The sequence below is a fragment of the Copadichromis virginalis genome, linkage group LG11, assembly GCF_057382275.1.
Source record: "Copadichromis virginalis isolate Kocher_CV1m ecotype Utaka linkage group LG11, C_Virginalis_male_GT1.1, whole genome shotgun sequence".
NCBI lineage: Eukaryota > Metazoa > Chordata > Actinopteri > Cichliformes > Cichlidae > Copadichromis > Copadichromis virginalis.
The window spans coordinates 21,626,576-21,638,878 of record NC_140628.1 but is presented as its reverse complement, the minus strand read 5'-3'; the positions used below and the strand labels follow the sequence as shown (position 1 = coordinate 21,638,878).

Sequence of the window (12,303 nt, the reverse complement as noted above, 5' to 3'; positions counted from 1 at the left end):
GATCAACCTCAGGTAACAGGGCTGTTGGTTCACTGAAAATAAGACGATTGAAAGTAAGCATCGGGAAGGAGCAATACAACTTCTCACACTGAGAGCAAACAGAAACAATAATGTCTTTAAAGTTACAAGGAGCTGGACGTTTCTTTTACTAGAGCAATGCCACCACTTAATAACAGTGGGAAAGAGAAATGGATCAAGTCCAACTGCAACACGCATGGCGTTTCTTACGGATCACTTTGAATCTGAATGATTTCAACACCAAAATTAAAATACGTAAAATACAGCACGACTCAAAAGTGCTTTAGATGGAGGATCGGGACTGCAATGACTGCAAAGACGTACATCTAAAACTGATGAATTCAAAGTCTCTGAGAGTTACTGCATAGTTGTGTGAAATAATGCATTCGCCCTGGTTAGAGCAAAACGTCATAAACCGATATCAGTATTTGCAAGACGTGTTTTATTCACAGACTGTCTCAGCAATGCACAGCTTATACATTTATCCTTATCTTACTGCTGTGTAAATATGATTTTTAGACAGTCTGAACCCATTGAATCAAACAGTGGAGAAAAAGGTTGAAATGAGGAGTAAACATTTCATTTCAAATATAGTTTCCTTTACATTTCTTATGCATTTATTCAGAGAATCTCTGACAACTAGTCATTTTATGTGTGCAACATATTATGGGTATTGCTTTCACCCAGATAGTTCCCTTTGTCTTTCTCCCATTAATGACACTGCAAAACATCGACTTTGTTCCAACCGCAGTATTACAAAAAAAGAAAGAAAGAAAAAAGAAAAAGGAAAAAAAAAAAGCTGGCAGGAAGTGAATTCCTCTAAAACTCACTGACAGACTTTCTACACACATGTTTCAGATGTTCTCAGTACTTCATAAGTGGTTTTACAATACCAGCACAGTCAACAGTTCATCGAATCCACGTCTGAGTCACAGTGGAGTAGAAAAGTGTGTTCAAAATGGATCAGCAGGGACAACAAATCTGACATATAGTGATTTTAGATTCAGTGTTTATACAAGGCCTTAGATGAAAAAGGCACTTTTGAGCTCAAATATAACAGGAATACAGTCATATGGTGAACAGAGTAGCAACAAAACCATTCCAGAAGAATTTATAAAAGCCTTAACGCTATCATGAATAAGGCAACAGAGGGCCCTGCATTTGAGGTTCATTGCATCCAAACTCCACATAGTTAAAAAAACGAATATACTTCACATACTTGACCATTAAAGCAGTTATTGCTTTAATTGTAACAGTCTTACATTACCTAGAGCCTTAAGGAATGCAGAGATTATAAAATGTGGTATCCTGGTGTATTTCTGGTGCTAGGATAAGGATCTTTCAACCACTAAACATTATAAAACGGCATTAAGTATACTAGCCTTGTTACCCCGTGTCTTTCTTTACAAAATCTGACCTTTTGTGGTATTACCAGTATTGCAATTTGGGAATCTCAAGCAACATCTACTGTAGTTTTTTTTCAAGTTTTCAGGAGTTTTAAGAAGTTGCCATTGCCAAAGAATGGCTTTGGGACATTCAACAGTACAGGGATTGTAGCCGTGTCTCCGACAATAAAGGAGAAAAACATGGAGCCCGGGGAGTTCACAGCACGACTCGTCTTTGCGTCTGAGGCTGAATGTGGATCAGAGTGAGTCAGTCCCCTGAAATATGACTCAGAGCACATACAGTTCGACAGCAGTCCACAACCGCAAACACGGAGCTCTTCTCCATACACAAAACAAGGCCACTCTTTGGAATGATGCTGATTAAAAACAGTGTAACCATCAATGAAATATGCAATAAAATATAAAACCATTTAAGAGTAGAAAGTGCTCAGTGTATAGTTGCTCTCTCAGAGAGACAAGTGGCTGGCTGGAGAGCATAGTTTACTATTCTTTACAGTTTGTAAAGGACAGGAGGCCTTGTTGAGTCTCGCGAGCGTGTGACGATGCATCCTACAGAGTCCTCAGGGTTCCTCCCGACTGTCGCTCGTCTCATTTGCCAGCATTCTCTGTGGGATTGTACTCGGTTTCACCTGACGACACCTGAGAGATGCGGCGCGTGGAGCCCCACAGACGACGGGAGAATTGTCCTGAGCGAACCTGAAAGGAGGAGGGCCAGCACGTTAATCTTCACTTCTAAAAAGGCTCGATTATCATAAGAAAAACCTTGTTTTCAGCAAATATTTAGCATACAAGAGCCTCCTTCCCACACCCCCACTCTCTCACATCTGACAGTTACCACTCCTGCTTCTCACCTCCTCTGGTTTCCCAGCCCCCACCACAATTAACTTCCCGTCTTCTAGTCCCACTAGGATGTGGCTGCACTCTTTGGTGACAGACACACTCCTCACAGTGACCCTCAAGGCCAGGGGTGTCACCAAAGTATCCAGGCTGCAAAAGAGGGAAGAGTTAGAACCAAACATTTTTTTGCTCTGAAGTTTTGTGCAAATGCTATAAATTAGCAGCCTTTAAATTAACATTGCACCGTGTTCTTCATCTCTTTACCTGTATAAGTCCCGAATGTGGAGGTTGCCTTGAATAGTTCCCAGGATGACATATTCAGACACCAGGTGGAGTGCAGTCACCTGCTCCTCCATGGTGAAAGAAGACAGCAGACAGCCGTTCACTGAGTAAACATGAATGGAGTACTTGCCCTGCAGGAATAAGCAACATTTGGATAGTGACATAAGCGGAAAGAAAAAAGGAGCCGTACATTCGAATGCATTAGAAAATATATGTTTACTGGACGTGCCTTCTTGTTGGAGCGTTCCTCCAGAGACGTCTGTACCACAATGTGGCCTTCCATTCCCACCTGTAGCCCAGAGATTTGGGCGGGTATGCAGCTTTCGTTAGGTGGCCGCAATGTTCGCAAGAACTGGCCTCGTCGGACTGTGTGCACTATCACAGTTCCATCCTGGCACACAGGAAGCACAAGCAGAGCTTCATTAAAGATCCAACAGCACTTCAAGCTTAAACCTGTCATCTTGTCATGCTGCGAGGTGACAACTCTTGGCGTAAGAAGTCAAGTTTAAGTTCCTGTAATAAGAGCTAAGAATTGCAGACCTGAATTTTCTGTTTGCCCCCTGAGGATTTGATGCTATTTATTTATATAAAAGTTTGAGGGGCAGCTTGGCAGGATGCCTTCTGTGCACTCTAATCAAAAAAACGGAGTATTTCCAGAAGGGAGAACACATCTGAAGCATACTATCTTCTGTTGTATGCTACATGTGCAAAAGATCAACACTGGGCCACAGCCTGGCTTGATTTTCTGAACGTTGCCTGGACTTCATGTGTGAAACAGATCTAGATCATTTAATAATGAGATACTTTAAAAAAAAAATCGCTGGCATAACATCTTTAAATTTCTCTCTTAAATAGTAGCATAAGTACTTTTATTTCATCTTTAACACGTCCACGTTTTACATCTCTGACCTTTGATCCTGAGACAGCCATGTCCAGTTCAGTGCTGATGGCCACACAGGTTACCTCCTGGTCATGCCCACAGAGAATCTGTACTGGCCGGGGAGACAAGCTGCTGGAGAAACCACCCTGAATGACAAAAAAAAAAAAAAAAGAGAGACTCTTTGCGTGAAGGCTTCATTTTGAGCACAGCTGCTTCTTAGTGCAATTTACAACTGCTGCATGTGAGTGAGGCTAAGCATAAAGATGATCACCTGCTGTAGAACCTGCCACACTATACAGGATGTGTCCCTTGAACCAGAGATGAGGTAGATGCCACAGAGATCCAGAGCCAAGCAAGTAACAACGTCTTCGAAGAACACACAGAAACACAGATAAATGCGCAACAATGCAAAATACAAATATTCCTTTAAGACAGATAACCATCAGAACTCACCAACGTGCCGGCAGATCCTTCCAACCAGCTTGCCTTTCGCCAGCTGGGTGACGCGGAGACTGCAATCCCAGTGTCCCCCGCTGAACAGCAGGCGACCATCATTAGACACGACCAGCACCTGAGCGCTGATGTCGACCCCAGGAGCGAAAGGTCCGCTCAAGAAACGCTGAGTTCTGGGACACAAAGCGGGATTGGAAAAGATCAAAGCGACTTCGAAACAAACAACAAGAGCAAGCTGTGGTCTAAATGTGGACGATTTATAATGTGCCATAAAACTGTCACGACTTCTGCAGATTACAACCTGTGTGAAAGAAAATGTTCAAATGGTTTTTATCGTTATTTATTTCCTGCTTCCTGATCCATGGAAACGATAAGCTGAAAATAAGATCCAGTAAAGCAAATTTCAACAAATTAAAAGGAACTCTGAATCATCACGGACGAGGACAGACAGATGTTGTGCTTCCATCCAGCTATCAGGAATTTTCTTTATCCTGGGAAATGCTGCAATGACTGCAAAACATTTAAATTTAAGCACAAAGTACCCAAAGTAATCTTGTCACCATTTCTGTAGAGTCAGATAAGGATCCTGTACTTCAGAGGATCTTCTCAGAAAAGAAAAAAATAGCAGGGTAGTGTGATTTCTTCTGCCATCAGCTTTTAAATAGAGCTCTTTTACTGCTTGCCACACCTGCCTCTAGAGTCCTGCAATTGGGCCCTTATCAGGACATTATTACGTGTAATTTACGAACACTTTTCTCCCTAGAAAATGGAGTTCCCATGGGTGTATTATTTGTTAAGGCACTCACTTAGGATTATTCATCGTGGGGTCTTTAGAGAAGGTGAAGTAGTTGGCGATGTTTTTGTCGTACGGCAGCCAGTTGTGTGTCCCTATCAACCCGTTGGAACTGACAGTCACCTACAGAGGAAAAATCATCTTAATGCAAAAGTTACACCAGCCTTTTCTCTACTATCTAACACAAATGTCTTACTGTTGCTACTGCCTGGGTTTAGTTATGAATTTGGTCCTTACCAGTATATCTGAGCCCTGGGTGATGGAGCGGGTCTGTGTCTTTGGTACCACAGCTTGGACCACAGGAAAGCCATCACTTACCACCTGAGGCACACACGAATAAACACATACACATACACAAACATGACTTAATATTCATTATTTGAGTTGAGGAATGAGTTTAAAAAGATTTTAGGCCGTACCTCCTTAAATGGCCGGAGTTTTTGGATATGTTCAAAGATATTCAGGGGGAGAGTGTCCAGACGGGCCTGCCGCCTTGATGCGTTCTCAGCTGACATGCGAGGCGGATGAGGCTCCTGATTGGACACAAATGTGTTATAACACTGCTGCTTTTTTTTTAAACAAAAAGTCAGATTATTATTTATCTTGAAAAAAGCTGTGAAATATTTTGAGTGTACCTTAAGGAGCTGACAAGGTGTCTGTCCAAAGTTGCTGATGATGCCCTCCAAGGCCTTGCGCTCATTCTCATTGGCTATTGCATCCAGATCTACTGCACCTGCACAGAGGTCAAGAAAACTGTAAGAAAGAGCCACAACCAAGAAAACAGAATAACAATTAATGCTGAGTGAAGTTTCCTCTTTTTTTCCTGTTCTTTATTCTAGCCTTACCCTCATAAGTACAGTAGTAGAAGACATTGAGGGCATTCACTGCCTCTTCGCCTCTCTGCTTATAACCAAAGATCAGGTCAATCCACTCATGGAGGTGATTGGACACGTACTCAGACTCCTACAGTTTAAGATAAAAGAAATTACGTTCTTTAGCAGTTTCCTTAACAAAATATTCTCACAAGAAAATGCATGAGTAAGTTTTAGAGACACAGGATGTTTGTGTAGACTCACCAGGGCTTTCTTGTGTTTTCTGATAAAGTCTTCCCTTGATGTCGCCCAGCGAGGCAGCACAACATCTGTCACAGGCTCCTGAGATATCTGTAACTGGCCTAGGTCGAAGCCTATAACAGTCATGGAGCAGCTATGAGTTAATATTTTTCATCTTTAAGCATTTATTTGACAAAATATATATATATGGGCACTCTTTACCGTTCATATTCTGCAGGAATTCTGGGAAGTAAAAGAACTCTGGGATGAGCTCTTTGACATCAGCTGGACTCTCCATGCGAGCCTGCCAGGCTGCTGCCACCGAGTGGAACTGTCTGTCAGAGCAGTCAAACCTAAACAGTGGCAACAAAGACCTGTGTGAGAAAACAAGATACCAGGAAACTCAAGAAACTCCTGAACTAGTCAGCACTCCCACCCACTTTCCACTCTGTAGCTGGATATGCAGGGTGGTGAATGGCTCCATGCGGATCATGTAGTGCATGACTCCTGCTGCATTAGAGTAGTGTGTGCCATAGTGGAATTTGTCAATGGTGCCCGTTGGGTCCTCAAAGCTCTCATATCTAAAGAATAAAGAAAAATATGTCAACAAATTATTTATATTATCGATTCAGGTGGTAACACAGGAACTGCTTCAAGACCCACTTACTTCTCTCTGACATTCTGTGCATGACGTGGGTTGACCACACCGATGGGTTTGGATAAATCCCTGAACACTGCAGGGTCCTCCAGATCCAGAACAGTAGAGGTGTAGTCGCACAAGACCCAGGGAAACTGAAGAGAAACAAAAACACACAACTCACTGTAGCATTTGCTCACACTGAAAGTGCAAACTCTTTGGTGATAGCAGTGGTAGCAGATACAAGTGCGGCACACTTACCACAGGGTACTGCGACAGGTCGTTGTAAGTGCGTCCAGCAATGGTGTTCAGTTGCATCAAATACTCAAAATTGGAGATCTCTCTGCACACCCATTTCTGTTAACATCAATACTGGACTGGTCACAAACATGTACATGATTGATGATCTTTGTCTGAAGAATGTCTGAAGAAATGATATGAATTAAGACCTGTGTGAGCCCAGATGCCTTCAGCAGCTCTTGGGGAGAGCGGGAGCCAAAGTAAAAGAGGTTTGGAGGCCGCAGACCGAGTATCCTAGAATAGACTTTGTTTCGTACCTGAAGGGTGAGAGATTGAGAATCTTAGAGAGCACAGAAGCCGCAGTTTCATAACTTCAAAAGCACAGACTTCACTGAAACTAAACAGCAGAAGCTCTTTAGTTTCAATTATGGCTGCAGCTTCCTGAGCAGTTCAATTTAAATCAGGCGTCACCTTCTTTTTGAAGTTGATGAAGTAGTGAGCCTGGTCGATGAAGAAAAGCTCCAGTGCAGACCTTCGCAGGTTGTAGCGCCTCAAATGAACCTCTCTGAGCTGTGACAGAGGTCGCTTGAAATCAAACCCAATTCCTGGGGGGACACATTTATTAGTGACCTCAGCTTGGACACGTGTTTTGGGTTTTTTTCCACAGTGTCAAAGATTTCTCACCCTCCTCTGTCTCCTCTTTCTCACTGCTGCAGTCATAGAAGTACAAGTGATGTGTGGTAACCTCCAGACGACCGGGAACAACTGCCACGATGGTGATGAGCTCACAGTCTTCAGACAGAACCAGCTTTTCTTTCTGGCTCTCGTCTTCTCCCTCCGCCCTGCGAGCATTGAAAAAAAGTACAGCTTCAGTGGATGTCCATACCTTACATTTTTTAATACTGAAACCTGCAGCAGAAGGTGGCAGTAGCTCTGCAGAACTCACGTCTTATCCCAAAAGAGAAGGTCCTCTTCTCCTAACTGATCGTCCTCCATGTCGCTTACTTTTGCTTCCTTAGCAACAGCCAGTGGGAGGGGTTCGGAGCCACGGGGGCTTTCAGCTCCTGATAATCACAGAAATATGGCAACGTGGTGAGTGCAGCTTTGTACTTTGAGAAAAAACACTCACGTGCTTACAGTCTGTGGCATACCCATGTTATCCCGCAGGGCGCTGGCCTCGCTGTGTGGATCGTAGTTATAGTTGGGCACAAGTTTGAGGCGCATCTTTGAATATGTCTCTGCATTGGACAATTTCCATTTTACTTCCGGCTGAACTCTGGGATCAAAGACACAAAGTACACATCAGAACATTTTGGGTAGTGAGCACAGTAACAACTTAGTCTTAAAAATCCACAGCTAAACATGATATCTTGATCAGAGCTGAGAGGAGCTGTCGTACCTGTTGGCCCATGCTGCTCTCTCACAGGTCAAAAGCCTGCGGAGAGACTTCCAGTGCAGCCACACCACCCCCTGCTGGCTGGAGCTCTGCTTCTGCCAAATGAGGTACCTGTTGTTCTCAGTCCGGGCTCGCTTCAAGCAGGGATCCACTATTGCCTCCTGTTTTTACAGGCACATGCATGAAGTAAACGATGCGAAACTGTATTTCGGCAGTTTGCAGTGCGAAGGTCGTAAGGTCTTAACCTGAAATTTGGATTTGCTGTCAGATCTTTCTTTCTCCTGTTTAAAGGCTGTACTCATCAGGTCATCGAAGCACGAGTTCCAGAAATTGGACATGATGTCATGGCTCCTCCCAAACGTGTCCAGCTCGTACTGCTCCATGGTGGGCTGAACCTAGAGGCGCAATTGAAGTAAGTATAATGTGTTTATAAAGCACATTTAAACGCAGCTTAAACAGAACAAAAGCCGTCTCTGTACTAGGAAAGGCTTTGAAGCCAGACGGAAAGGATTCCAATATGCTATATAAGTGCAAGATAGGACAAAAACACTCTGGACCGCAGCACGTTTAAAACACAGAGAGACAGTGTCAGAGTTTATGCAGGAATTAATGATACTCTGGTATTGTCTCCCAGCTCGGACACTGTTTTTGAAGTGGTTAATAAAAGCAAATAAGCAAACTGATTTTGGTCACACAGCCAGCACACTGGTCATCTTTGAGAAGTCAAAAATTATTCAAGGTAACACTCAGTCATTCAAACTAAATATCAAATATCATTTCAATTAGAGAGCTTGCACATTAACCATGACAAGAACATCATTTTGGTCAGGACCAATATTGTTTTATTTAGGGCAGCTGTGGCATAAACCTTCTGTCGTTAACCGTTAAGCACTGCGTATTAAGATTCTTACTGCTTTAACGCTAAATGCTAAAACTGTAAGCACATTTACAACAAACTGTTCTAAAAATAAACTGAAAACACACTAAGACAGACGGTATGTGATCGCTTTCTGCATGAAAAAAGCGCCCTGGAAGTTTCACGTTAGCCAAAGTTATGCCATACTGGTTAATGTACTGCGGGATCCGTATACATAAGTAATCTAAACGAAGCAGATTTATAAACACACACTGTCACGCAGCGCAATGATAAATCAATGCTGAGCTCAGTGTGGAGTGTGTCTGTTTGGCATCAGTTCATGAACTATTTAAGGTGCAAGTACAAGCATAAACTAAGCTCTGCCTAAAATACCAGGCAACATTAGGGAGTTTAAGATTGCCTTTTCATTTTTCTAAACTTGTGATAGCTTTTCTTTTTTTTTTTAAACTTTGCATTAGATTTCTCAGTTGCCCACCGGGAGGTAACTGGTAAAGCCTGAAAATAAAACCGCAAATATTCCTAAAGTACACAAACCTGACAGAGAACAGAGGCAGCCGTATCAGAGTGCACGCTTTATTAAACGTGCTTAGTGAGGAGAACAAGTTCTCGAGACTCCCTAAACAAAAGATAAATGGCATCTATTTTTAAATGCCCCATTTCAGCGGACACTGACCTGCTGCTGGTAAAAGCCTTGCCACTCCAGTGTTTGACAATAGGCCTTCAGGTCCTGGGCGAAGGTGGTGCTGCCGTTGGTGATGGGCAGGTTGGGCAGGAGCTTCTGGAGGTTGACGGGGTCGGCGTGCTGGTCAAGTAGCGTACGCACGATGGGCACAAGGTGGGAAAAGGTCTCTGGCTGTCCGTAGTTGGTGTTGTCCATTGCACCACCAGGCCACAAGGGGGAACCAATCCGCCCCAGCAAGAAGCACACCTCTTCCCAGCTCAGGCAGAGCACAGTCTGAAGAAGGCTGTGGAGCTTGAGATAGGCCATCTCACTCACCTGATAAGGGGAAACAGACACATAGATCTCAGAAAGAAAAAAATAACACTAATTTATTATTATAGGCACATTTTTTATGTGTTATATCAGTATTTGATTGAGAAGTTAAAAAGAAACTGGTTAAAAAGTCCCTCAAAATCACACTTGTGTACATAGCAAATATCCATGACTACCTCCAAACACCTGATTCATTTTACTTTCCTTAGTAGACCAAAAATTGTGATATGTGTCAAAGTGCAATTAAGTTAATATATCTTTAAAGTGACAAAAGGGGGAGTTGCACTACTTAGGAGATGAATGAAACCAGCAGCATGTAATGGAAAGCCTTATGGTCAGTTCATTTAACACTGCTCTCTCTATCCTACAGCGAGAACAGCCACAACAGCCGTGATAACTCAGAGAGAAGCTGCCCTTTCATACAGAACACTCCCTAAAAAGTATGACTGCAATATCTTTGAACAGAAAGCCATAGAAGGCCTGGTATTTAAAAACTATCTTTATCTGGGTTTACTTATCATGATAGGGACTGTAAACCTTTACAGTTCTGCAAAATTCAATGTTGCAGGTGTTTGCGTTGTGAAAGACATGCTTGGTGAAAAGTATTTGACATATATGGTTGGTGCATAATATCGTGGTTGCAGCTGACCGTGGGGTGCTGCTGTTGGATATATCCGGTGATGATACGCAGGCCGATCTGGGCCATTTCCTTCAGTTCAGTGTTTCCTGGACTTCCAGGGGTGCTATGCCAGGCGTTTAACTTGTCCAGCAGGTTCACCACCCCTTCAAAGATCTGCAACAGAACAACAACATCTGTCAACAAAGAACTCAAGACAAAGCCTAGACCTGTTTCCACACCTTGCAGCGTCTATAAAAATCCAAAGCCATTCAGTACAGCCTGACTTTAAAGGTTATTCAAATGCAAACTTCTCACCCAACCACGCCTCTCCACCCTTCAGTAGAGCAAGTTCCACATTTAGTACATGGACTGGTTCTTATATAGTACTTTTCTAGTTTTCAGGGAAAGTCTGAGAATCTTTTTTGGAAACACTGATTTATTTTCTCGCTGAGCGTTATATGAGAAAATCAATGGCTAACGTAGCTGCATCGCAAAATAATAAAATCTTCCTTTAAAACAACAAAGGGTCAGTCATGACTCAGCATGGTGTCAGAGCAGGCTTTCTACCAATCACAGCCGTTCCTTGCTTGCTCTGTCTACAAACCAAGGTGTTTTGGGGTAAGCCACTGTGTATCCCTGTTTGATTCTGATGGGAGATGAGCACCTTGTAGTGAGAAACACATTATATACACATTATAAGTACTTTGTAAAAAGGATCATGAAGGTGGAGCACATTTACAAATTTTATGACCGTTTCTTGGTCTTGGAGCAGTCACAGAAACTGCCAGGCCACCTTTTTCTAAAAACCCTGTGCTAAGCTAAGCTAACGTTACTGATCTGTACTAGCTTGAATTTTATTTTGAAATTCAACTCACATATAGAAAGAGATAAAATAAGACACAATCATGAGGATATTCAGTAAGCTGATTATACTTAAATTGAGCACTTGTGCTTTGTGTTTAAAACTGAAGAATTTGGACTGATAAAGAGGAGAAAATGTGACATTATTTGGGCTACAAATTGGCAGGTTTTATTAAGAGCATATTTTTTCTTGGTGTATTGATTCATTTTGCTTATATAACCATAAAATATTAAATCAAATTTGTCAGGGACTTTCTTTTGTCTTTGGTGTTTTTCACTTATGAGAGTTAAATACAGGCTTTCAATAATGCAACACTTGAATGAGTTGCTGTTACATGAATCAGCTAATATACCTTTTCACTCCACAGCGCGTGGTTGTTTGTACCCTCTGCAAACAGGAAGTCCTGCAGCAGCCTGAGGAGCCGAACGAGACTGGGACAGAAAGGCAGGAACGCTCCCTGGGCGTCCCTCAGGTCTGACAGTGATGACTCCAGCATCATCTCCAACAAGCTGATGCACAAAGCAGCAAACAGACTTTGAATAATTCACTGCATAACAAGACGGTGCTTCTAGATATTTACAATAAGGTGATACAGATGAAGGAGTGGTTTCGTTTGTTTTTTCAGCTGCGAGACAGGCTCACTCCTGGTGCGTTTCTTCTCCAAGTCCGCGTAACTAACCTGCGTTTGATGTCATCGGGAGGGCGGACCAGCTGGCAGGAGGAGCCCAGTTTGGTGAGAACAGAAAATACCTGTCCTCGCTCTCTCCACACCACATCTTCCGCGCCCTCCGCTCCGCTGCCGCTCCACAGGACGGAGAACACGATGTTGGTTAGCAGGTTGCACAGCTCCTCCTCAGGGGTCTGCTGCAGTGTGAACAATAGCTGGTAAATGGAGCTCAACAAAATCTCATCAGATATCATAGACAAGGAACGAGATTTCAAAGCCTGGATTTACAT

The 12,303-nt window shown here is 42.9% G+C and overlaps 1 protein-coding gene across 2 annotated transcripts in view; it reads right to left on the bottom strand.

Moving 5' to 3' along the window:
• Positions 1 to 439: 439 nt before the first annotated feature.
• The window catches only part of nbeal2 (neurobeachin-like 2), a 32,456-nt gene continuing 20,592 nt past the window's right edge, over positions 440 to 12,303 (bottom strand). The window contains exons 28-55 of one of the 2 annotated variants that reach the window (XM_085473674.1): positions 12,026 to 12,210; positions 11,699 to 11,855; positions 10,515 to 10,658; positions 9,545 to 9,868; positions 8,240 to 8,389; positions 7,998 to 8,155; positions 7,750 to 7,874; positions 7,545 to 7,662; positions 7,283 to 7,440; positions 7,070 to 7,203; positions 6,808 to 6,915; positions 6,620 to 6,715; positions 6,389 to 6,513; positions 6,162 to 6,302; positions 5,944 to 6,074; positions 5,746 to 5,855; positions 5,515 to 5,632; positions 5,305 to 5,402; positions 5,089 to 5,202; positions 4,907 to 4,990; positions 4,683 to 4,792; positions 3,877 to 4,049; positions 3,695 to 3,789; positions 3,453 to 3,569; positions 2,773 to 2,934; positions 2,526 to 2,674; positions 2,276 to 2,411; positions 440 to 2,120 (exon numbers count right to left, since the gene is read on the bottom strand). In XM_085473674.1, the coding sequence (XP_085329800.1) occupies positions 2,013 to 2,120; positions 2,276 to 2,411; positions 2,526 to 2,674; positions 2,773 to 2,934; positions 3,453 to 3,569; positions 3,695 to 3,789; positions 3,877 to 4,049; positions 4,683 to 4,792; positions 4,907 to 4,990; positions 5,089 to 5,202; positions 5,305 to 5,402; positions 5,515 to 5,632; positions 5,746 to 5,855; positions 5,944 to 6,074; positions 6,162 to 6,302; positions 6,389 to 6,513; positions 6,620 to 6,715; positions 6,808 to 6,915; positions 7,070 to 7,203; positions 7,283 to 7,440; positions 7,545 to 7,662; positions 7,750 to 7,874; positions 7,998 to 8,155; positions 8,240 to 8,389; positions 9,545 to 9,868; positions 10,515 to 10,658; positions 11,699 to 11,855; positions 12,026 to 12,210 (3,828 nt within the window). In that variant the 3' untranslated portion in view covers positions 440 to 2,012. The remainder of the gene's footprint in view (positions 2,121 to 2,275; positions 2,412 to 2,525; positions 2,675 to 2,772; positions 2,935 to 3,452; positions 3,570 to 3,694; positions 3,790 to 3,876; positions 4,050 to 4,682; positions 4,793 to 4,906; positions 4,991 to 5,088; positions 5,203 to 5,304; positions 5,403 to 5,514; positions 5,633 to 5,745; positions 5,856 to 5,943; positions 6,075 to 6,161; positions 6,303 to 6,388; positions 6,514 to 6,619; positions 6,716 to 6,807; positions 6,916 to 7,069; positions 7,204 to 7,282; positions 7,441 to 7,544; positions 7,663 to 7,749; positions 7,875 to 7,997; positions 8,156 to 8,239; positions 8,390 to 9,544; positions 9,869 to 10,514; positions 10,659 to 11,698; positions 11,856 to 12,025; positions 12,211 to 12,303) is intronic. The other variant, XM_085473675.1, reaches the window with a different exon arrangement.